Source organism: Leptidea sinapis, chromosome 6 (assembly GCF_905404315.1).
Source record: "Leptidea sinapis chromosome 6, ilLepSina1.1, whole genome shotgun sequence".
Taxonomy (NCBI): Eukaryota; Metazoa; Arthropoda; class Insecta; order Lepidoptera; family Pieridae; genus Leptidea; species Leptidea sinapis.
The window spans coordinates 15,392,794-15,420,294 of NC_066270.1; the positions used below are offsets into that span (position 1 = coordinate 15,392,794).

The window sequence follows — 27,501 nt, forward strand, 5'->3', positions numbered from 1 at the left end:
ACCTATACTCGCCACGCGTGACTTTGAGCGGGATAGCTTCGTCTAGAACAAAACAACCCAAGCGGGCAGACACGTGTGGCCAGACAACCTTAATAATTACAGTAAGGAAGCTGTTTATAATATTTATTTTTATTTTGTTTAGGGTTTTGCACTGACTTAAAACCTATCAACAGGTAGCAATAATAAATAATAGTATTTTATTAATATTAAAGGTAAAGGTTTGCATAAGAGGTGTATTAAATTAAATGTTTAGTTATTTGATACTTTTCAGTTTTTGAAGTCGTTATTTTTAACGCAGTTTATTTTAGTTTATGAATATTGGTGATTACTTATTCGGAACAAATATTTTTTTGACTTAGAAATACCTATATATTCGCAATACAGATAATTCAGTCAATGACATTCTATTATTTATGGCAATTCATACAATGAGCGGGCGCGAAGTATTTAAATTATAATATGACAAATCATCGTTTGCTGGGTCAGCACTTATCTCATATCGTTACTCATCACGATATCTCTGGAATCATTAGAGCTAAAGGCTTGAAATTTGGTAGGAATATTCTTTTCACCGAGTAGAGGTCAGCTAAGAACGGATTTTACGAAATTCCAAGTTTTTTTTTATTATGAACAGAACAACGTCTGTCGGGTCAGCTAGTATTATGATAAATTGTTTTTATTGAACATCGTCTTAAATATGCCATAATATTATACATTTCCATATAAACAGTAATACAAATTACAGATCATTCGTGAAACATCGACGCTAGCGCTCAAGCCTTGGCAGTGAAAAGCGAAAGTATTTATGGTTGGTGACGATTTGTTCCGTGTGTTACGTACAGCCTTGTCGCTGCGGTCGGAGTTAATTTAACGATGAATATTTAAAGATTGTGGTGTTAAATGTTAAATATGAAACAAAAATAATGCATATGTTGGTGTTTTGACACCATAGATTATTTATACGTCTGATAGACTTTGACAGCTGTGAAAACGTCGAAAAAATTGAGTTTAGAACTAACCAATTTTTTGAGCAAATCACGCACACTAACACAAAGTGTCATACAAATCGCGAGTGTGAGACGTAGCATGTCACGCACACTAAACTAATATTCCTGGCCTGTTTTATCGGTTGTCTAACAGCAAGAGACTATATACACGTATAAATTATCTAAGTTTGAAACTTTGTATCTGTTTCGCTAGTTTTATCGATATCATAATATAAAGGTAGAAATAAGAAGAAGTAAGAAAGGTAAAAATAGATATTTATGCCTCATTTTATTTTCGTTTTGGTTTTAGGACGAATTTTCTGTTTGTTTTGAAATATTTATAATTGAAATAGTTTTGATTTTAATTTACAAATGTACAGTACTGTACATTAAATTAAATATTTGTTTATGCTCCTATTCCTCTGTTGCAAGAGATTGTGGGCGGCGGTGATAACTTAACACCAGGTGACACGTACGCACGTTTGTCCTCCTTTTCCATAAAAGAATGTAGTTACAATTATTGCTATTTTTGGAATTGGTGTCCTCCCGCCGTGGCCCCGCTCTCGCCTCTCGCATAGTCACGTCGCGCGAGCGACTCAAGCATATCTCACCTATACCTACATATGTAGTTGCAAGCCTACCTTGACTGACACCGACTCCAAATTTAAATGAGACCACACGGGAAGCACCAGCTTTCCAGACAAGAAATACAATCGAACTGAGAACCTCCTCCTTTATTGGGGTCGGTAAAAAGGAACCAGTGCTACTGGGTCTTTCTGAAAAACTAAACCAATTGACCTCAATTACATACAAAAAATCATATATGCGACCCGCGAATTATATTATGTAGCAGTGCCCGTGTCTTCGTTCACTTAAATTAGGGTGCGTTTGTATGAATGCTTATTTTCAATGTGAGCAGCCATGCAATTAAATACAACACTTTTCTCCGTGCACCGATTTTGATCAAGTATAGCCTTTATATTAATTACTCCAGGCGACGCTGAAGCCATTCGTGAAAATTTCATGAGTCTGTCCTGTAGTACCAGAGATTAGTATGCACAAAAGAACAGACTGACAGATACACAGACGGATTTTTTTTAAATGTTTTATCGTTATAGTTTTTCAAACCCGTTATTTCATACAAAAAACTCTTAAGTTTTGGAGTTTGGGGACCGCGCGGCAGCTACGACTCTGTATACTAAAATATATATCGTGTAACGGTCCTAAATCTGACACTCTCGTTTCACGCTTAGATACGGTAGAGTGGCCGCGCGGCGAGAGGCGCGTACGTTCGTATAAAAGCCTCTCTATCTAATGTACAGACACGTCGACTTTACAGGTTTATTATAGTATAGAAGTCGAAGTGACTACAGCCAACGTTAAAGACAGCCTTTAAATAAGTAAAATATAGTGTGCTACTCAAACCATTATGGTGGACGATATAAATAAAGGAAATTACCAATAAATTACAATATGACCGCACCGATGGTCACAATGATGACAGGCTGTGTGACATTTTTACCGTAAATTACTTCTGTACAATGTACTTCCTTGAAACTAACTAGCCAATGTGCTGGGTTCTGTGCCCTCTCAAGAATACGACGGGCGACTGGGAGGGTTTCTCCCGACCCTGGTAGAGCCGGTACCCTCCTGGGGTAAAATCTCTTTTAGGGCTACTGATATATTCTGGTTGAGGGACGGGTAGATATGCTCCGGTCCTCGACACTAACCTATGCTAAACATAGCGGCACTAGGCCGCTACTTTACGCCAGTTTTCTGTGCGAGTGTGATAATTAACCCAGACGAGTCTAGCCCGTTCGTTATATATGATATTCCAGTTGTAAATTCTGTAGCGAATAGGACGCCACATCCTGAATGAATGCAGGGCGCTCCGTAATACAAGCCAGTATCTAAGAGAATTTGGGAAGCTCTGAAAAATCTTGTCCCAAATTCCACAGTGTCTAAAGACGAAGGGCCTGATGAGAAAGCTTATGGTCGCTCAGAGAGCAATGTAGAGGGCTATGCTCGGAGTTTCCCTCTGGAGATCGAATCAGAAATGAGTAGATCCGTAGGAGAACCAAGGTCACCCAGATAGTCCAAATGATTGCGAAACTGAAGTTGCATTGGGCAACTCACAAAGATGACCATTGAGGCAGCAAAGTCTTCGAATAGCGGCCATGTACCGGAAGACGCAGAGTTGGTGGAGCTTGCCACTAGATGGACCTATGATCTGGTTAGATGAGGGCAGCACAGGACCGATCGTTATGGAGATCAATAGGGGAAGGTCTTTGTCCAGCAGTGGGCATCATCCGGCTGATATGATGATGATGGTGATCTAAGAGGATATAAACTCATATCAATTTTAGTTATGTTATCAATTTTAGTTTCAATAATTCGAACTCATAGAAATTATTATTTTCAAAGTTATAATTTATTATGATAAAATTTTTTATATTTTTATTATTAATGATACCCTTATGTTTTTTAAAAAAAATATTTTGATTGGTTCAAATAATATTATTTTTAATAATATTTTTATTTATAAATTTATCTATAAATGTAATATTTTATTCAAATTTAAGTTGTAATAATTATGATAACTTGTGGAAAATGTAGTGGCTTTAGCACAAATAATCCTAGTAATTATGACCAGTATGTCTGTCGAACCAGATCCGCTTTCTTTCCTCACCATACTCGCTTGCTCGCAGAGGGCTTTGACACTTGGAATGTTCTTTACGACTAGGTATAAAGTAACTCGCTAAACGCGACCCCACTGCTCAGGCTAAGATATATAAACGCTACTTAGACTATGCTCAGACTTTACTTACGTAAAACTTTGCTGAGTGTGCAAAAAAACGAACGTGACTTTTGCACTGCACCAAATAAAAAAACAAAACTAAAAAAAAAAATTTTTTTTTCTGCACCTTTTTTTTTGTCTTAGCTAATGCACAGCATAATTTCAGCTGTCAAATTACTATAAAAACAAAATCAAAGTTTTACGTTAGTAAAGTTTGAGCAAAGTCTCAGTATGATCGATAGATCTCAGGCTTAGACTTATAGCATAAGGAAAGAAAATAAAAGCCTGTTTGATAGGTGGTATTTATCAAAAAAGTACCAGTTCGAAATGGTGACCTACTTTGGAAACCCAATTCTCGTTTGAACCTTAACTTGGCCTTCACACTCTTGACAATATTGGATTAATATAATTCTAAGCTTCCCTTCCGGGCTTCAAAGAAATTAATTGTTATTGCCCAAGATCGTTATTTTGTTAAGATTTGACGTAAATGGTTCTCTAGACGCTAGTTTGACAGTTTAAATTGGTCTTAAGTTGATTGTTTAACAATTAAATTAGTCTTACAATTAAATTAGTGTTACGAAATGTGAAGGAGGTATTAATAAACGTTTGTCTCGTAGGTAAAGGTTACTATAACATAAATAGCTTTCTTAATGGTACAACAGATTGAAATGAGACGACCGCCCTCGGGCTATTAGGTAATAAATTTGTACTTGTACGATATTATATTGTAATGATATTTTTATAAAAAGAAAAGAAGTCCGCTGAATTTCTTGCGGCCATTCTTTTCTGTTCTGAGGTATACTTTTTAGAATGGATGAATAGGTAATGCACGTCAAATGTTCAGTTCAACCCTATTTTGAATAAAATATATTTGAATTTGAGTATAATCTATGGGTTTTTATTTGGACTAAAACGGCAAATAGTTTTTATGTACTGTAATGTATGTAATCTACATCGATCACAGGATGAGTAAAGAAGAATTAGGCGTCAGATGACCAGATATACCGAAACTTTTACCAGTGGAAGTATCCTTTGCACAGGATGCCGGCTGGATTATGGGTTTTACAAAGTACTATTTCTGCCGTGAAGCAGTAATGTGTAGGAATGATTGTGTTTCGGGCTGATTTATAAGCCGAGTATGCCGATACAGGCTGTGGCAGTTAGGGGAGTGATCTATTATATACTAAATAGACTAAATTTTGTCGGCCCCATTCCTTCCACTTTGCAAGGCAAAGCATAGTATAGATAGCCCGGCCAGAGGCTGAAATACGTTTTAATTATTTTAATACGTGCTAAATCTGTTTGAATCTGGGTAACACTATAATTACTTTGCATCAATATTATTGTATGAAAATTTACCTTTTATCGCCCTATATACTTAAATCCTTTTAATCACAGTACAGTTATTACGAAATACCAGAATATTAAATTTTTTAACGTTGATTGTACATTCTTGTTTTTTTTGTTTTTTGGAAAGGGAGGACAAACGAGTGTACGGGGTATAAGTGATCACCGGCGCCAACATTCTTTTGGGATACCAGAGGAATCACAGGAGCGTTGCCGGCCATGTCGTATCATCCCGGAAACACCGCACAAAGAAGCTCATTCCAAAGCTTTGTAGTAAGTGGAAGAAAGCTGTTTGAAAACCGCATTGTGGAAGAACGACACATATCAAGATGGCGGGGATGAGATATATATATATATATATATCTCATCCGATACCGTCCGTATATATATATATATATATAGACGGGACGGTATCGGTACCCACTACACTCACCCTGATGAAGGACCTCCGAATGGTCCGAAACTAGTCGGTACCTACACCGATAAAACGTGAGTAAATCCATATTAATAAATTAGTAAATAATGTCTCACGAAAGTTTTAATAATTCAATCACATATACTTATTAGTTTCCGGAATCAGGAGAAAGACGTATTTACCAAGTCATCGAAACCGGTAGTTGGTGAGTTACGGGCATTTAAGTTTTGTAACCGTCTAGTTTTTACATGTATATTGCATAAGAAGTAACTTGTGTCATGACTCAAGTTTGAATCATTGAATTTAGAGATGGAAAATATATTTTGTATTCTTCGGAATTGGTTGTTAAGAAATTCCTGCGAAATATTGTTACAATTTGGGTTTTGCATTGTAAGTACGTTGTTATATTTAGCTTTGCATAATGCAAGATTGTGCAAAATGATTTTGTAATATACCTACCTTTATTTAACCAACTGACTCACATAAAAAGTAAAGGGTTTTTAACGAGACGAGCAGGACGTTCAGCTGATGTTAATTGATACACCCTGCCTATTACAATGGAGTGCCGATCAGGATTCTTGTAAGACCCAAAAATTCTGAACGGCACTACAAGTGCGCTCGTCACCTAGGGACAAGATGTTTTTGCCCAGTAATTTCACTAGCTACGGCGTCCTTTAGACCAAAACACAGTAATGCATACACATTACTGCTTAACCCTGTTGTGGTACTCATAATCTAGCCGGCTCCCTGTGCAAAGGAGCCTCCCACTGGTAAAACAGTGTATACATAACTTAACAGGGTATACATAAATATAAGGGTAGGGTAAACATATTATATGTACCCTACTTTTATGTTTTTTATAAATAGTGACGCGTCCCCATGTTCGAGGCGACATGGTGGAGCGGGTCCTTCCGTAAGATATGCGCGAGGAAAGCGATGGCTGGTCCATGCGTCATGCTGGAAAACAGGCACTGCTTTTGGTGCCTGGTCCTGTCTTCAGGGATTTTTATCTTTTATTTTTAAATTGATAATAATATACCCCTGATTAGTTGAAATATCATCATTACTGCAGCAGTCTTTACTCTTTTGTTTTTTGGTTTTTTTTAAGATTAATCAGTTCTTTTTCTTTACTATACTTTCACAAGTAAGCCAAAACGTTTGAGTAATTTTGGTCCATCACCTTCATAATCATCATCAGTCGGAAAACGCCCACTGTTGGACAAAGGCCTTCCCTAAAGATTTCCACGACGATCGGTCCTGCTCTACCTACATCCAACGTATTCCGGCGATCATGACCAGATTGTATATTATAATACAATATCCGGACGACCGAGCCTTTTCAAGTTTTGTACTTGAACAAAAAAAAACTAATAGGACTTCTGGATTCGAACCAGGGTCTTCTGCTTTCCGGATCACCCAATGTCCCATCTGAGCTATAATAGTCTTGTATATAGTGGCGAAATTTACCTTTGTATTCTAATGTTATTGTAGCTGTTTCTCATTCAAACATGGATAAAACCATTTTTTTTAAATTGAAACCTAGCTAGAACGATTTATCACCCCTGAAATCCCCTGCATACTAAATTTTATGAAAATCGTTGGAGCCGTTTCCGAGATTCAGATTATATATATATATATATATACAAGAATTGCTCGTTTAAAGATATAAGATATATCGCATCGCATCACCTTCCATTGTATAAAATACTAGCTGACCCGGCAAACGTTGTTTTGCCATATAAAGTATAATTCACGCGATAGTTTTATAAGTAATAAAATATTGCCTATATTATAGCCTGTACATCATTTTGTTCTATTGTCAATAGTTTTTGCAGCGCACGCAAAAATAGGTTTTCGATTTTACACCTTGTGTTACAAAATAGCAATTTTATTATGGATCCCTAATTTTGAACAACTTAAACATAGCCTATAGCCTTCCTCGATAAATGGACTACCCAACACTGAAAGAATCATTCAAATCGGACCAGTAGTACCAGAGATTAGCGCGTTCAAACAAACAAACAAACACTGCAGCTTTATAATATTATTATAAAAATTATAAAATATTATAAAATATAATGTAAAATGTTGAAACTGTCAATTTGTGGTAATCTTTGGCACTTCGAGTTGTCATTTTTACCTAATTGAATAAGTGATTTTTCTTTCTTTTTTACTCCATCTCAAACATGTTTGAATTGATTTATAATAACTAGTATGGCTTTTAATATTATTACAAATAAAAACTTTTAATTTTTATATAAATAAAATTTTTAAGGCGTTTATCTGTATACAGGTTAAGTAATACTTTAAAAAAAATGCGCTTTTAAAACGGATGACCTTGAAATCTAACACAGTTACAATTTATATGGAGGAGACGTGCATAAAGCTATTTTTTTTTATATAAAATGCCTTATTAATATATTAAATTACTCGCACGGAATGCAAGAGGTCGCGGGTTCGAGTCCCGCATCGTTTATAAATTTTGTTTTCAAATTTAATTTGTGTACATTAAATTAATTAAAATAAATGTTACACACACTAATTTTCTTCTTTCTTTGTCTTTGACAAATAAACCCTTAGAAAGTTCTTCTTCGCGTGCCTCTCCGACTAGCGAAGGTTGGTTTGTAGCAGTAGCCTTGTAGTTTCAATTTTTTGTCCTTGGCGAGGCGAAATAGTTCTGCCGCACCCGCGATTCCTGTCCACTCTCGGATGTTGCGCAGCCAAGACTTTTTTCTGCGACCTACGCCTTTTCTTCCGGCAACTTTTCCCATCATCATGAGTTGTTGGAATTCGTACCTCTCGTGCCTAAGCACGTGCCCCAAATATGTGACTTTCCTCGTCTTGATAGTTTGCATGAGTTCGCGTTTTTGATTGACACGGCGCAGAACTTCCACATATTTTGTGACCTCGTGGGTCCAACTTATGGCCAACATAAGTCTATATGCCCACATTTCAAAAGCATTCTATACGTTTCCTGAGATCTTCTGTAATAGTCCACGCCTCACATCCGTATCGAAGAATGGGACTTCGGTCTTTTTGGGGAAAAATTGAATTGTAATTAAATACTATTTATAATAATTATATCTCTAATGATCATATCTGAATTATTATTATTTAGATCGATTTCAAAACGATTTGGGTTTTCCTTTTACCTAATGACTCAAACTGAGCAGGACAAGTTGATACTTTTACGATGACATTTCCAGCAAATATTTTGTAACATACGAAATCCACGCTTAGGTAATGTGGTTTGAAGACCTACATTTGAAAATATCAATTTACTAGATCCTGCGGTTTAAGTAGCACTTTATGTATATATTTCTCAGATTTATATGATAATTTACCAACTATAAAAAATAAACTACGTTTAAAAAACCGACTTCAAAAATTGAAAAGTATCAAATAACTAAAAATTTATACTTTTCAGTTTTTGCAGTAGGTGTTTTTAAACGTAGTTTATTTTTTATTTTTTACGTTTTAGTGTCATTTAATAATAATATATAATCAACTTGAATGAACACTCAAAAAAAAATCCGTACACAGAAAACAATTATGTCATCCAGGTAGACGAGAAGTTTCATATAAATGTTCATAAAATGAAAACTACCGGGCCAAACTATGTAATTCTTTTATGGGACCAAATGGCATATATTTCGCATCAAACAAAAAAACGTAAATCGGATCATAAATCTCAGAGTAATCGGTGTACATACATAAAAAAAAATACCGATCGAAGTGATAACCTCCTCCTTTTGGAAGTCGGTTAATAAAATAATAGGTTAATCGATTCATGTATTTTACAATATATATTTTAATGTAAGGTTCTAGAAATTACATTGCACCGTTAAACATGTCGCCTTTATATACGTATAGAGAAGGGCGGTGATGGCCAAGTCAGAAACTAGAAGACTTAGAGGAAAGTCGTGAAAGGAGCCATGCCCATGATTAATAAGAAATTAATAACTGCATATTATTTAGTTTTTAAAAAATTTTGAATTTTTGACGGAAACTGACCCGAATGATTTTGCAAAAAAAAATACATTCTGTATTATTGGACCAATGGACTCTGTTGCTGATAAGGACCAATCTTTGCAAATAAATGTTTTACTAAAAATGAAACAAGATACCAAATTTTATGTTATTATTTTTAAAAGAAAGAAAAAACTCACCTCCTATTCAAAGTTATTGTTGGATATCTTTAATTTTTATGATATTCTATCGAGGATAAATCCTGTCAGTAAAGTTATTAGAGAGACTTATAAACTTATGCATTGGAGTCAACGGAAACCATTTTCTCCTTCCCACAAGCACACAGCCGGTCTGAGGTTCGAGTCTCCTTAGGAGACGCCCCGCGACTGTTGTTGCGTAGTCTTTGCGGCCTCCACGGCCCACGTCCTACTTCGCTGTGAAAGCCAGAGCTGCTAACAGCACAGAGGAGGTTTTAGTCGGTATGGGGTGTGACACTCGAGTCCGACATATTACGCCCCGTTCCGGGGCGTAAATACGTAACAGTATTTCCTCCTCTCAAAAAAAAAAAAAAAAAGGAAACCATTTTGAGCAACTTATCAGATAGGTAAAAGTGAGATATGAAAAGTAATTTGTAGAATGTTTCTATTTGCTTTCATTTTTTTAGTAATACATATCTTTGCAAAGAATGATCCTTATCAGCAACAGAGTTCATTAATACAGGCTGTAATTTTTTTTTTGGAAAATCATTCGGGTCGTTTTCCGTCAAAAATTTTAATAAAGAAAATATGCAGTTATTGGTTTCTTATAAATCGAGGGCATGATTCCTTTCACCACTTTCCTCTAAGACTCGTAGTTTCAGACTTGGCCATCACCGCCCTTCTCAAAAAACCACCCTGTATACCACCAAACTACTCACCACCAGACTTTATTCCAAAAGGGCTTTAACTTGTTTTGACGAAACCTTCACTCCATGCGATAAGGAATACGTACTATCGACAAAATTGAATCATAACTCACCTTAATGTCATTTTCCTACGGTCATAATAAATAAGTAGGTTGAAATTAGCTTCAATAAACATTTCCTAAGTAACACAGACAGTCCATCTTTTTTTTTATGAAAATTAGGGACGAGACGAGCAGGACGTTCAGTTGATGGTAATTAATATGCCCTCCCCATAACAATGCAGTGCCGCTCAGGATTCTTGAAAAACCCAAAAATTCTGAGCGGCACTACAATTGCGATCGTCACATTGGGACATAAGATGTCAAGTCTCACAGAGAGTTCAGACCGAAACACAATAATGCACATTACTGCTTCACGGCAGAAATAGCTGTTGTAGTACGCATAATCTAGCTGGCATCCTGTGCAAAGGAGGTGCATCCTCCCAATGGTTCGCATCTATTGTCATACAATCTTTTTCGTATAAGTAATTATAAGCTGTTATGATTTTAAAATATATATATAAAGAATTACCAGCACACTTTGCTGGTATAGTCATGAATCAATTTTGTCGATGGCATAGTAGCCGACTTTTATTTCAGAAAGTAAAAATTGTAAACATTTTTTTTAGATTGCAACGTATACGAATTCTGCGCAAGTAAATTGCGGTCCTGCGTTGCCCTCATCCAAAGTATTCCGGCGATCATGACCAGATCGTCGGTCCATCTTGTGCGGGGCCTACCAACACTACACAACACGTCTTCCGGTACGTGGTCGTCATTCGACGACTTTACTGTCCCAACGGTAGCGCAGGATCGATCATCATGGATATCTTTGGGCGAGGTCTTAGTCCAGCAGTGGATGTCTTCTTGCTGATGATGATGATGATGATAAAAGTCGCGGAGCCCGCTCAAATTAAAAGGAGGTTTGGGAAGTTTGTAAAACGAAACAGACCAATAAAGAACATCCGTAACACTTGTAACACGATTATAATTATGACCGCTCTCCGAGACGAACTGTTACGTAAGGGTGTCAGGAAGTCGGTCAGATGTGAACGTACACTGCCTGTTTGACTACTGTTTCATATAACCTAGTTCGTATCGCAATACATTAAAACATATTATGTTAATTATCATACGCTTAATTAAAACAGACTTTTGACAAGACTGTTCGTAAGCATTTAAAACCTAAATTGACTTTGATATCACTCGAGTTATAACCGTTTTTCCTTCAATTAATATATGTAGCAGTTCTAAAAAACAACTATTATAGTGTATGATACGTTGGATGGTTGATGTACTTTATGTGTTTTTAAATCACAACATGTTGTAATTAAAAATGATTAATTGAACTCGTAATATTTAGTTTAAACCTAAACGTTCGGTTAATATGACTCCATATAGAATAACATAAATTTATTATATTATTTGAAGTTATATTAGATCGTTGTGTTAATGTTTTATTTAGTCATCAGTTATTATAATTATTTTAATACGACTTGTAAGCCCTGGTCACCCATCCTCGCCCTATGAACAAGATCACTGGCTACATGCCAAAAACATGCCATGCCATTAACGCCTTAAGCAGTATAAAGAATAGGACTTGTTCGGCACACGGAGTAGACGGTTTAGATTCAGCGTGAGTCAGCCTTCGAGTAAGACTTACAAAAATAATTATTGAAATAGGCGTTATTATCTATATCATTGATTGTTGAAACGGTAGAATTTTCTGAATTTTCAAAATCAGTTAAGTAGATCCAGAGATCCCATAAAATTTCAAAAACGTTCCTCTGTATAATATTACTAATATCGAATCATCTATATAATAAGCGCCCCATGGGATGGGCCGACGATCTTGTCAAGATCGCCAGAATACGTTGGATGAGGGCAGCACAGGACCTTGCTCATAGGGCTAGAGCGGGTGACCAGAGCGTATCAGTCAGTATTTTCTTTTCTGCATTATTATAAACAAAATTTATGCTATTTGGAGTAATATTAAGCGAACGTTTAGGTTTAAACTAAATATTGTAAGGTCAATTTATTATTTTTAGTTACAACATGTAATATGATGAAATAAAAAGTACATCAACCATTCGACGTATTATAATACCATACACTATAATTGTTTTTTAGAATTGCTATTTGTAATAATTAGAGAAACAGTTATAACTAGAGTGAATTTTCGGCGAGCTAGCCAAGTCTTTGAGCGGAAAGGCTGGCATCCAGTCCAGGCTTAAGAGACATGACGTCACAAATCTGAGTAAAAGGTATCAATAATAAATGGAGAGTTTGATTGAAAGTAATATTACATCAATTTCGGGCTCTCGACGAATTCTCTTTGAGCAGATATATCCAGCCAAAACAGTGGCTTATTGTTTTAAATAATAGACTGCCACGTCGCACGTCGCTGAATATGGGCCGAATGAGGAAGCTCATTGTTGCTCAGCGGGCAATGGAGAGGGCTATGCTTGGAGTTTCAAAGGAGAACCAAAGTCACCGACATATCCCAAATGATTGCAAAACTGAAGTTGCAGTGGACAGGGCACATAACTCAACGGACAGGTGGCCGTTGGGGTAGTACGGTCCTCGAATGGCGACCACGTACCGGAAGGCGTAGTTTTGGAGTGCCTACCCCCACAAGATGGACCGACGATCTGGTCAAGATCGCTGGAATACGTTGGATGAGGGCAGCGCAGGACCGATCGTCGTGGCGATCTTTGGGGGAGGCCTTTGACCAGCAGAGGACGTCTTCCTGCTGAAATGATGAGACGACGCAGAAAAAAAAAGTTATAGCGGTATCAACTAACATTAAATCACAAAACGTTAGCCTTCATGTCAATGGAGGAAGGCCAAGAAAATGAACGGAAAGCGCAACTCTTACCATAATTCCCACGCTGTTTTTCTTAAGTTTCGCTCTAAAACGAAAACAAAACCTTTCCTCTCCATCATAGGATGAACATATTAGCTCATAGCTATCACTTATTTATATCATACTCTAATATTTCGCCAGTTCTAGTATTTACACAATTCAGCCAATGTTAGGTTGAGGTAGGGCGCCAGTTATAGAGAATTTGAGTTTTCAAGATTTAACGGCTATGCTCTCTGTTTATTTACAACAGTTATATTTTTTAAACTTATGAAACAAGTACCCATGCTGTTAGTGAGACTAGAAAATTTTGTAAACAATACTTAACCATATAGGAAAATCTTAAAATTTAATTAATGTCACTTCAAATTCTATATTTTTAAATTTAATTTATATATTTTTGAATATTAAATATATACTGAAACGTGTCATGTATTTTGTATTACAAGATTTAAATGGTTATCACGAATGTTTTAAATGAATTATTGCAGATGATTATATATAAATAGATATAAACTTATATAAAAAAATAATATTGACACACTTTTACACAAATTATCTTGGCCCAAACTAGACATAGCCCGTACTATGGGTGCAAGACAACGATATATTTAATACAATATACATACTCAAACATACATAAATACATATAAACATCCATGACTCGGAAACAAACATTCATATTAATCATAATATTATAAATGATTGCACCTATCGGGACCCCTAGCTCAGTAGGTAGGGTCACATACGCTTTGTAAACTTGCAGCATGCGCGGCTGCCTGTGATAGTTTAATAAACCACTTTCTGTGAGTGAAAAGGTCAATACGACATACAGCCACATTATTTATGTAATTAAAAAAATATGCACGAGGAAAGATACAAAAAGTGAAGATCATATTCAATAAGATGAATAGGTTATACATAATTATTTGTTTAGCTTTTTATGAATTCATTGTTCAAAGAGAAAATGGCATGTCTGTTCACTGTTCTAAGGTTTTATGATATATCGGTGCTGGTAACATGTTCGCGTAATGATGATTCTCTCAACAAAATGTTATATTTGATGTTGCGAAATCGCTCATAAATATATTTTTATTATTAATAATATGTGATTTACTACTTATCAATTGTTGATACCTTTTTAGAGGACGAGATTACTTTTTTATATTTTTGCTTTTGAAATAAATAATTAATAAAAAATTTCAAAACTTTTTGATATTTCCGTAACATACCTCATACGTTTATACAACCCGTATTTTGTATAACTTTGATTTTTATTATTAAATTTATATTGTTTAAATATATAATTTCTTGTAACACAGCTAGATGGTATTTCCTACCTTTATATTACGTGTGTGAGTCATCCTGCACGAGCGGAAAGTGGAAAGTCACTAAAAAACTACACCAATAACACTAACCACAGCACAAAGTTTAAAATGTCAACGTTAAAAAAAGTTAAATACTCTGTGTATATTTAGATTTGATTTAAGAACAAGAGTTTGGATTTTGTAGGTTTGGCGCCAAATTTAAGTTTCGAATATAACTTTCACGCTCGCTGTTATGCGTTCGTTTCGCGCGCAGACGCTCTCACTCTCACCGGTCGGCGGTTTGATTTTTCTTTTTATTGAACTTCACTCCCCGCTCTTTGCTATAGTCGGGTATTATCAAATGTTTGTAATACGGGCCAACAAGTGACCTTAAATTTAATTATAATATTCTGCATCAAAACCTTATAGTTGAGCTAACTCTGGACTTTAATTGTTAAGGTTAACAGAAACGTTGCTTAATAACGGAATTTTACAAAAACCTCACGGAAATTACATAATATAATTTTACTTAAGCTCGTAAGATCCATTTTTAATGATTTTAATTAAATTTTTCCATCGTTAATCAGCTTCAATGAAATCAAAATACAAAGCTATGTGGACGTAAGTTTCTTTTCAGTTTTTTCTAAGATTTGAAGCTATAAGATTAACATTTTTAATAACCTGCCCATAAAACAATTTATTATTATTATTATTATATTATGTGAAACGCTAGTCACTTTAATACACAATTAACACTACTCATGTATTCTTTTTTTTTTCTAAGAATTTATACATCAGGATATGGATCTAGGTTACAGATTTCGCACTGCCCATTAAAACTATAAAAAGTTTTCATATAAGTTGTATCCAAAGTGAATGCAATTTGTAGTATTTATTTAATTGATACACACACACACACATACTCACATACGCACATGCTCTCACCCAAAACTTTAGTACTGTTTTTTCATTTAAATAATTTTAATAACTATTTTGTATTGATTACGTACTGTGTAAGCGTAGTTACAAAGGGAGAACTTAAGAGTACTAAAATACAGAATTTGGCTTAGTTTAGTCCTGTCGCTCGCATGTTAAGTACATGCGAGTATTATGTGTTCCGTAAGAGTAATTTTTACTCGAATTGTAATGCAGCTTGTTGCTGTGGTAACAAAAAATGTCGTTTTTATATTATTGACTTAAGATATTCTTCTAATCGATAATTCGCCATAAGGTTCGTTTACATTTCTGTGGAGAAGGGTATACAGACATTAACATTCATAAGTGTTATTTATTTGATCTAAGCATAGATTTAGTATATACTTTATTTCTTATTTATTTATGATTCCTTACTACATGATTCCTAACAAAATGTGAAGATTATATTAAAAATATAGATACAATACAGTACAATAGATACGCCAATTAAAAGGAATACTAATAACAGTACAATAGTATGTGACAAATTTTGTATAGATGACCTGGCAGCACGATAACATATTGTGACCAATTTTGATTTCTCAATGTGTGCGTCAGCTAGTGGTTAGTTATTTCAAAATGTATTCAAATTAATAAGAAGCTAATTCCGAGCGTGGCTGACAGTTTAAGACATGTCAATAAAAACTAGACATGTTATTATCTCTCGCAGCCTTTGTTCGTCTATACGCCATTATACCTATTGTTATTAATTGTAAATACCTATATGGCTATGAATTAATAAAGTGATATTGATTTGATTTTGATTGGAGTGAGCTGTTGAGTTCGGCATTGTAACGCTTGTTATAGTCGGATCGAGTGATTGTTGGAGACTCGATCGGTATCTACTTATGAACAATCACATCGAATGTTATTCCTTGTGGCTTGTGTCGTAATAGCGCATGCAGACACCAGCGGAAAATGATTACGAGATATAAATATAATTATATTTATTTACCATAGGAACTGACAATAGAACTGCCCTGTGCTTCCTAAGGGAAGGGTATATATAACAATATAGGGGGCACATAGAAGTCCCATACCCAAGGGTGTGGTAAGGGCATTTACAAGTGGGAAGCTCCTTTAAACAGGATGTCGACTAGGTTATGGGTATCACACGTATTGTGTTTCGGCCTACACGCCGTAGCTAGTGAAATTACTGGGCAAATGAGACATAACATCTTATGTATCAAGGTGACGAGCGTAATTTTGGTGCCGCTCAGAATTTTTGGGATTTTCAAGAATCCTGAGCGGCACTGCATTGAAATTTAAAAGATGTTAAGTCTCATTTGCCCAGTAATTTCACTAGCTACGGCGCCCTTCAGACCGAATCACAGTAATGTTTACACATTACTGCTTCACGACAGAAATAGGCGCCGTTGTGGAATACCCATAATCTAGCCGTCATCCTGTGCAAAGGAGCCTCCCACTGGTAATATCTGAAATAGTTGAACAAATAAAAGCATGTTATAACCAAAACTTTAAGTGAATGAAAATATATTTAGATATATATTATAAAATTCTCTATCACAATGTTAGTTGCCCTACTCCTGCGAAACGCTTGATAAATTTTTATAATCATTTTAATGCATATTTAATTTAATAAATTTAATGAGTTTCTTGCTACTTCTTTTTCTTTTTAGTTTGACTTATTTATAAAAGCGTTTTTTTTTAGTTTTTTAAATCTATTATTTGTTTTGTTAAATTAAAATTCACTTTGGTATTCGAAAATTTCCAAATATTTAATAAATCAGTTAAAGATAATGGTTGAAATTAAAAATTAAAATCAATTCGTGCCGACGATAGATGAAAAATATATAAATAAACAAAAATTTTATCTTGCAAATTGAAAATGGAATAATTTTATGAAAATAATGTATAATTGTCATCGGTCCTCGATAAATCTACTAAAGTTGAACGGAATCAAAGTTGGACAAATCACGCCCAAAAGAGTCGGTTACAAACAAACACACATAGAGGTGAAGTTAATAAAAAAGGGTGTAAAAAAGGGTATAAAGTATAGTATAAGTTTTAAATATCAAACTAATACCAACTTCAAAATTATGTAGGATTTTTTTTTGTTTTACTTTTTAATTGTCTTGTAATTAAGTATATCAAAATTAAATTTTCTTTCTTTGTTTTTGTTAAAGACTTCTTTACTCTTTCACCGTAAAGGAGTGCTGAAATTAACAGCATCCTAAAATCAGGGGCACGTGGAAGTGTCACATAGAAATCTGGTGCAAAATCCATTCTCCCTGCAGTTGGTCGAATAAGCTGTTTATAAATCTGTGTCAATTTTACGCAACACCAATATTCATACTTAAATTCGAATAAATAAATTATTTCTTTAAGGTTTACATAACCGCGTTCCACATTAGTGAGCGATCCGTTATCCAACCGGCAACATCCTCCACTATACGGAGCTGCGCAAGAGTGGATTTTCGAACACCAAGTTATTATTATGACAGTATCAGGAAACTGCATCTTGTAGGTTAGAACAAATGTTTACGTTAGTGAAACTTTAGGATGTTAGCTTGTTGATTCAAGGCTTCGTTTGAGATAAAATAAAGATAAAAAAATTTAAAATTATGCAAGCCTTTAAATTATTAATTACTTAGTTCAAAAGAGCTGGTATATCACCTGATTTTGAAAGTGGTCACCATCTACAAAACCATAGGTTAGTAGTCTTTTGTGGGGAGATAGATGTATACGATTTTACAACAAGATTCCAGAAAATGTTCAAAACGAATGATTCGCGACATTCAAAACAATTGTAATAAAACATTTTTGTCGTAAAGGTTACGATAACATTAATGACTTTCTTAATGATAACACAAATTGGGAATGAGCAACAGCCTTCAAGCTATTAAATAATTTTATTATACGATATTAAATTGTAACAATTTTATAAAAAAAAAAGAAGCCCAGTGAGTTACTGGCGCCCGTTCGCGTTCTTCTGAGGCATACTTTTTGCAACGGGTGGTAGTTTTTGACTTTAAATAAGTGATATCATAATTATATCCTATTTTGAATAAACATATTTGAATTTGAATTCACTTCAGGAAGAGATATATAGTATTGTTGAATATTACATAGTTTTGTTGAACGTGGAAGTAACTTTGTTTAGAAAACGTCCAGATAGTGAGGTGGTGTATGATGGAAGGCCGAAATTAGGCGACAGGAATCATAAACAAAATCAAAAAGATAGAAGTGATAATAGCTATAGCAGAGAAAAACTTAATTTAATCAGCGAGCACGCAATCTTTCGCACTATAACAAATTAATGATATAATAATCTTAATAAAGAGAACCAACAACATAATGTAATTGTTACTCAATCACTCAAAAACGTCATAATAGGTTTAGGTTGAAAATATATTTGTGACTACAGTTTAATCTATAAATAGGTCCTTTATTCTATACCGTAAAAAAGAAAAATGTTGATTTTAACGTTCTTTCGAATTCCTCAAGTTTGTCTCGAGTCTTATGATCAACAACACATTTTTAGATAGAATTATGAAATTTTACTCTTCTAGGAGGAAATTCTTAGAACTATTTAGCCGAAGAATTGGAAATAGTTTGGCGTGGCTGAAATTATCCATTATAATTTACCTCCACGTTTTGCAGCGGATGACTCCAATATAAAACCGATATTCCATATTCCAAATTTCTATTTCATCCGACTTCCACTAATAAACTACACTACCTATATACTAAGAACCTCCTAAGCATCTGAATTAAATCTTCTTTGATAAAGAAGGCTTACTATAGTATATTAGATTATACAGAAGATGCATGATTCTTATCGGGTTCTACGCAGGCCACCTAAAATTGTATAATATTATATAATGTAGGTTAAGTTGTTATAAGTAAGATGGGCTGGGAGTTTCTTATCAGTTCTTCTTCCCATTTCAAAGCCCCATTACGAACTGAGGTAGCTTCATGCTGTTAACTAAGTGATACTGCAATATTATGTTATGTTATAGTCACTCCCTGGGGAATATAAATATATTTCTATTCTATTATATTCTTGAATGCGTGTCATTCATCGACAGTGCAGTTCTAGTTATTTCTATCACCAAGCTGTTTTACACTTACCTATGCTTCTGTTTCAGAGGCACCTTAGCAAGTGAAATTATCAGACCACTGAGAATTAACATTTATATCATAGGTGTCGAGTGCAATCGTGGTAAAGCTTACAAGTTTCCTTTATTAAATATTTCTTATGTAGCAGTTTTGTCATTTGTTATACTTAAAAAATATTATTTCTCTGACAACCAACGCTCTTCTGATTCTTTTGGTGTTTTATTTTTTACCATCAGGTTTTCACCAGTACTCTTGAAGGAACAGCTACTATTTTTCATACCTATGGTCAACCATCAACAAAATTTCTGGCATTACGCAATGTAGCTCTTCGATCATTGAAAGTCCATTATGATAACAAATTGAATTGAATCAATTAATTATACCATCTATGTGACATTTCAACAGCTAATTGTCAATAATGTTGGTAAACTTTAGGGCTATAATGGCAAGGCTTGCTAAAATGATAAAATGAGGTGCTAATTAATAGAAAATTAGTTTTATTTTTTCATATGCACCGTTTTGTCTAACCACTGGCTTGGTGACTACTGCCTTTTTTATATAAGAGGAGGCAAACGGGCAAGAGGCTCGCGTGATAGGGACTGGTGAGGCAACAACCCATGGACAGATGTCTTCCATCATCATCCATTGCATGTGCAAAACCAGGGGTCAATGGATGCGTTGCCGGCCATTTAGGTGGGAGTTTGCTCGTTCCTTGATTCCACAAAGTGGCTGTGCGAGGTAAACGCGAGGTTGTGGAATGCCAGACGTCAACACTTAAGTGCCCCTTTAAATTAACAAAATTGTGTAACAATATTTACGTTTTAATAATTTTGCTAAATAATTATATTTCAGTTGCTAAAACAAAATGTTCTTGCCTCGTGTTCGCGTCAGAGCTTTTATGAGCGTATAAAAAAGACTTTGAACTCAACTGCCACGAATTAAGGTGTTTAATTGAATTAATATTTTAATGTTTTCTGTATAAGTTAATGTATACGTATATACACAACGCCGCTCGGACATATTTTGTCGACCTTTTAATAAGCGATTGTGTGTCCAGTTGTTTATTGTACGTTAATGATAATACCACTCTTTTGGGAATGGGACGAGCGCCAATTTAATTGATAAATTTTAGTGTAACGAAATTTTGTTGAATAATGAGATTCTTTTGCATGTACTTCTCAAGGCTTTTTGGTATTTATATTTGGTATGTATATATATTTAATAAGTGATTGCAAATCCTATTTTCAAAACAAACAGATAAATTTGAATGAAACTTAATTTTAATGTAACATTCCCAATACCAGAACACTAACCTCACTATCTAAAGCTAGTAATCTCTAAGATTAGACGTTATAATTAGAGTTACTTAGGCTACTTAAGCTACAAAACCTAATGCAATGGCGCGCTTGAAGTAAATCTAAGCGAGAGGATTCGTGGCCGACTTTTTATACTTACACTAAAATCTGCAAATGACTTAAAAATTAATTAAATGTGTTAAATTCTTTCTTAAAGTGTTATATTAATTAATAATACCGCACTTATCACGGGGAGCGTTCCGATGAGCGTTCCACAACACGCTACAAATCAGGATATCATCCCCACCATCTGGATGTGTGGCGTTTCTCCACAGTGCGGTTTTCAAGTTACTTTCTTCCAGGTACAACCACGCTGTGGAATGAGCTTTTGCGGTTTCCAGGCCGATACGACATTTTCAAAAAAAATCGCGTTCACCTTTCTAGAGGCCGGCAACACTCCTGTGATTCCTTTGGGGTTGCAAGAGAATGTAGTCGTCGGTGATCACTCCTGATCCAAAAAATAAAATAAAATAATATATCCCACGTATTTTGCTATACCGTTTCAACGTGTGTATAAATAATCATAATAATTATCAGTTGAGTACACAAAACAGTAAACAAACTCTACTTCACATTTATAAAAAGGCATAAGAGGCATTTATTTTCTAACAAATTGATTCCTTTTTGATGTCATCTAATATACTAGACACTACTGCCGCTTCGGAAACAAATGGCGCTATGAGAGAGAAGAAGCGTTATAATACAGTAGACTTACGGCCGTTCCCAATATTCAGTCTATCTCTTACTTGAGATAAAAATCGTAACTATCGTTGACTTTTCTGTCCCAATAAACTAATCGACGGTAATTCACCTTATCCGTACCGCTGTCTGTCAATGGGAGGACGTATAGCTTACCAGCGATAGAAGTTTGTATGGATATTGCAATTCACGCGTCCCAATATAAGGCGATAAGAATGACTTATCGGGTATATTGGGACAGCTTCAGATTATTGACAGCTAATTACTGACAGTAGAAGGTAGTAATTTATCTCTGTAGATAGCATATTGGGAACGGCCGTTAGTCTACTATACTAAGTAGAGACTTAATAGTCTATAAGTAGAGATTACCCGGACGGATAACCGAAAGTCCGGATTGTTAAATATGTGAAGAAAAGTGATTTTTATATTTACTATTATCTCAGACAGTACTCACGTGGGTACACAAGTAAGTGTTAGTGGATATAGAACACAAAAAAATCAATATTAATTTAACAACCAAAATAAAGTTTACTAAATATCGTATTACGCAAAAATTATTCCTTTATTTCTCATCTGTCTTTTCTTTTCCTTTCTTTACCATAAATTGAATTCTATCTAAGTACTTGAAACATCACAGCAATAATAAGGCTTAAAACATTAGGTTGTCACTTAACTAAAACCTTCTTTTTTATTCCCACTGTTGCTATAACTATAATCGCGAATCCGTATAATAGCTTAAACACATGATCGGATTTGGTACGGCCGGACTATCCGACCGCGACGGTATTAGTCCGGCGTCGAACTCAGTACAGGCCGGACGGTAAAAATAATAATTTTGTGCGATTGAACACGCGACTTTGTATACATATCGACCATAGTCCACTACCGAAGTTTGGTAAAAATCAGTAAAGCCGTTTCGGAGGAGTAAGGTACTAACATTGTGACACGAGAATTTAATATATAAGATTGTAACATTAGCTGTAGAGGAGAGTTTAAGCGATAATTATTGTGGTGGAATTAAACGTGCATTGGGGAAAAAGTACTAAGCCGAAACTAAGGCAGGCACATGTAAACTGATTTGTGATAAAAGCGAAGGACAGTCCATATCATTATTTATTGGAAAACAAACAACTTAAGTTATATACACATTGTTACACATAATTTATATTACAAAAGCCAATAAAGTTTCCACTTAAATATAAACAAAGTAGGAGTGAATATAATACAAAATATAACGATTTGATATACAATTAAACATAAGACGAAAAAAGTATACAAAAATACAAATGAAACAAAATTTATCAAATTTATCGGTTGAACATATTTTAAGGATGTTTAAGATATTCTTTAATTTTTTTAGCGATTATTGTGAAGCATTTCTACGTATTTTTTTTTATTTAACACCAACAAGCCAAACAGTAACAAAAGTATAATAATATTATTACAATAAATAATATATTCTAAGTGTTGGCTTAATTAAAGGTGTTACACACATTTCTAAAACATAGACACAAACATATTGAATTAAAATGAATGCAAACATTATCGGAATATTTACAAATTGAATTAAACGTAAATGAATAAGAAATCAATTATATTTTATAATAATTAGAACATGCATCATTTCACAATTATATAAAACAGACTTAAACTTATCAGTATTAAAGGCATAAAAGACATTTATTTTCTCAAAATTGATTCCTTTAGAATTCTTTTTGATGTCATTTCTAATAAAACTAGATACTACTACCGCTTCGGAAACAAATGGCGCTCTGAATGAGAAGAAGCGCCGCAAGAAACTCTCCCAGCATTCTTTTTTTGCGCTCTTTTCAATAAAAATATACAATATTGTACAGTCATTTCTATCGCTATAAAATAATCACACTATAGTCCCAGGCTGTCCGATCATTTAGATATTCAGCAGTGGAGTAATAGGATTTACGACAGAGCCATTTTTTATAAAACATTTAAATTTATTTATAGATAATGCCTGAACAGTGGCTGGGACTTTATTATAAAAGTGTATACATTTACCCTTAAAGCTATTATGTGTCTTATGAAGCTTTTATTATTTATAAATTATTTGAATAAAATATACTTTTCGCCTATAATTTACATTTTTTTAATGAATTAAATTCCGTTTAAATGACGAAATATTGTCTGAAATATCATATTCGCAGAGATCTCATTTCAAATGTATTTAATCTCATCTGCTGTAACAGTAATGATTATAATTTAAATAAGACTGTGACGTCACCAAGGTAAGTATGCGTTAATGTGGCAATTTGTGAAGAAAAGTATAATACAAGAACATGCATTGCTATTGTAATGCCAATTTTTCGTGGAAACAGTGCATGGCGTATGCGGAAAATTCTAACAATCCTCATTACATTAATATAACCTTTACCACGCCTATTTTAAGGACTATATTTACTTGGTACATCAGGAGATATATGTTTCAAAACCGTTTTTGCGACAAGACAAAGCAAGGCTTTATCTTACTGTAATAACAGGGCAGTGACAGTTTGTGGAAAACAATTTATCTAATCGTAGAAGCGAGTTTAATATGTGAAATATATGTATTTAATATACACAAATAAAATTTGAAAAACAAAATTTTATGAACGATGCGGGATTCGAATCCACGACCTCCGGCGTTCCGTGCCGGTGCTCTAACCAACTGAGCTAACCGTTCGAGTACCGCCTCGTTACAAAATTCTGTTTGCTTTGTTCAACTCTCAGGTTGTGGCTTCATCTACAGGATCTACTTTACAGTTGATAACTTGCTCAACCCCAAAATTTGCTTTATTAGGAGATTGACTTGAGATGTCGCTCTTGTAAATCTAAACATTTTTTTATGTTTTTAAAGTGATAACACTCACTTCTAGGATTAACACACAAATAAAATTTGAACACCAAAATTTTATGAACGAAAAATTTTTATATTTACTATACACACATCACTCATGTCTCTCTGTGGCTAGAGATTTTCTGTATGAGAAAAAGTGCCGAGATGATGCTACTGTACTCAATAATTGGTATAATATATGGTCGTGGCATGGACTGTTTGACGTTTGAACAAAGTTGATTTTACTTTAAAAAAAGAGTAGCAATGAGTTTCTTGCCACTTCTTGTCATTAAAACTCAACTTTTACGAAGTGGCGGTAAATGTAAAAAGAAAAGAAAACTTTTGACACTTTTTATAAGTGTCATTTATCTATACTTACATATGACGTGAATAAAATAATTTTGATTTTGATTTGATTGTTTCACGTAATTGTTAGTGATACGCCCTGCCGAATACAGTGCAGTGCCGCTCAGGATTCTTGATTGAATACAAAGTACGGAGCTGCATCGCAATAGGGTTGTATGCATGTGACTTATATTTAATTCAAATATTTTTTAATACCTATTTATTATTATTCATTATATCCTTAATATTTTTCTAATAAAATATTTTCTGAATATTTTTTTTTTATGAAAATAAGGGACAAGACGAGCAGGACGTTCATCTGGTAATTGATACGCCCTGCCCATTACAATGCAGTGCCGCTCAGGATTCTTGAAACCCCCAAAAATTCTGAGCGGCACTACAACTGCGCTCGTCACCTTAAGACAAGATGTTAAGTCTCATTTGCCCAGTAATTTCACTAGCTACGGCGCCCTTCAGACCGAAACACAATAATGCTTACACATTACTGCTTCACGGCAGAAATAGGCGCCGTTGTGGTACCCATAATCTAGCCGGCATCCTGTGCAAAGCAGCCTCCCACTGGTGCAAAGGAGCCTCCCACTGGTAATATAAACTGGTAATATAAATATAAAGTAAACAAAAATGGAATAAATACGCGGGAAATATAAAATATCGAAACGTAATGCTATTGGTTGAAGCGCCGTGTGACGTCAAAGTCTACGTACACATAACTTTTAACAAAATCACTAGTGTAGTTGCTCGATATTATTTTAGATGATATGCAATATATAATTTATAAATTCTATCTTGAGCACTGGCACGGAACGCCAGAGGTCGTGGGTTCGAGACCCGCATCGTTCATAAAATTCAGTTTTCAAATTTTATTTGTGTATTAATCCTAGAAGTGTGGGTTATCACTTTAAAAACATAACATATTGTCTATATCAATTATTACGCGATCTGAATAATTATTATTTACAAATGACTGAAAGTGGATTTCTCAAAGTGCAACCAGACTATCTTCCAAATTAAAAAAGTCCAAATTAAGTAAAATTAAACATAATCTATAAATGCAGAAAATAGAATTTTATCTAAAAATGTAGTTAAGAATATGAATTATTTTATTGAGAAAATAATATGAAAATATTTCGTTTGTAGCAATAGAATTTAATTGGAATTACTATATCCAATATTTTTATTGTTATTAATAAATATCAGAAACATATGATAATATATTAAATAACATAACCCTAATCATATCAATGTTAAGGTTAAATTACATTTTAAAGTAAAAAAACATTACTTTTTTAAAATAAAATTATAATCTTAATTACAAAAAAGTAGGATCTTAAATAAAATATTAAACGTCAATGTCTAATATCCATTAAAATATATGAACAATTTTAAATCGAATCTCTATCATAAACTTAGTATACTACCGTAAGTACAATTACATTTATCAATCAAATAGGCTAAGGGCGGTCGCTGCATTCCCAAGGTGTCAAGGTACTATCATTAAGAAAGTCATTTATGTTATAGTAACCTTTACCACACATACGACTTTTAACAATTCTTGTATTTTACATTTATTCGCGATTTCATAATACTGTTGTTTCTTACATTTTCAATAAAAGCACATACATCGCCCAACAATGGACTTACTCAACTTATCCGAGTAGTAGGCACAAAAAGTTAAAATTTTTTTTTGATGGTGTTAACATTGTGATTAAGTATGGGTACCACTAATTTGCACAGGATGCCGGCTAGATTATGGGTACCACAACGGCGCCTATTTCTGCCGTGAAGCAGTAATGTGTAAACATTATTGTATTTCGGTCTGAAGGGCGCCGTAACTAGTGAAATTACTGGGCAAATAAAACTTAACATCTTACGTCTCAAGGCGACGAGCGCAGGTGTAGTGCTGCTCAGAATATTTGGAATTTTTCAAGAATCCTGAGCGGCACTGTATTGTAATGGACAGGGCGTATCAATTACCATCAGCTCAACGTTTTTAGTTTTAGCTAGTTTCAGTTAGCCCAGTTTCTAGAATGCATACATAACATGATTATTTCATTAAATTTTTCTCATAATTAATTCTTGTTAAAGAAAAGCATTATATTTTCAAATAAATTTGAGATTTGGAATAATTAATTAAAACATATTTGTCTGTAATGGGAATAAAGTAGACGCAATCGGCCTGCGCGCTGTCTATACCAAGTGGGTGGCGTAACTCTACCGGTCGATTCCCGCCAATAAACGTCCATTATTGAAAAAAATTGTCATTACCCACGTAAAGTAGGCAAACGCTATTGTATAATCGATAATTTTCTTGTAACTGTTAATATGGAGAGAGTGTTATACTGAAACCACAGTTTCTGTTTTATTACCAAATTTTAACTTAAAATAATACCTAGGTAACACTGAAAATGTTTAGAAAATGAAAAACGGCTTAATGTAGAAGTAATCCGTTCTTTTCTACACATCGTCGCATTCGATGGAACTACTGAGAAAAGCAGTAGGGCCATTCTTCCTTAGGGGTCTCTTCTATGGCATTTTCGTACGCTTTCAGC

The 27,501-nt window shown here is 34.3% G+C and overlaps 1 protein-coding gene across 3 annotated transcripts in view; it reads right to left on the bottom strand.

The window, feature by feature from the left end:
- The window catches only part of LOC126964830 (uncharacterized), a 38,998-nt gene extending 24,096 nt beyond the window's left edge, over nt 1-14,902 (bottom strand). For all 3 annotated transcript variants that reach the window (XM_050808140.1, XM_050808138.1, XM_050808139.1), the window contains exon 1: nt 14,660-14,902. In XM_050808140.1, the coding sequence (XP_050664097.1) occupies nt 14,660-14,683 (24 nt within the window). In that variant the 5' untranslated portion in view covers nt 14,684-14,902. The remainder of the gene's footprint in view (nt 1-14,659) is intronic.
- Nucleotides 14,903-27,501: the final 12,599 nt, after the last annotated feature.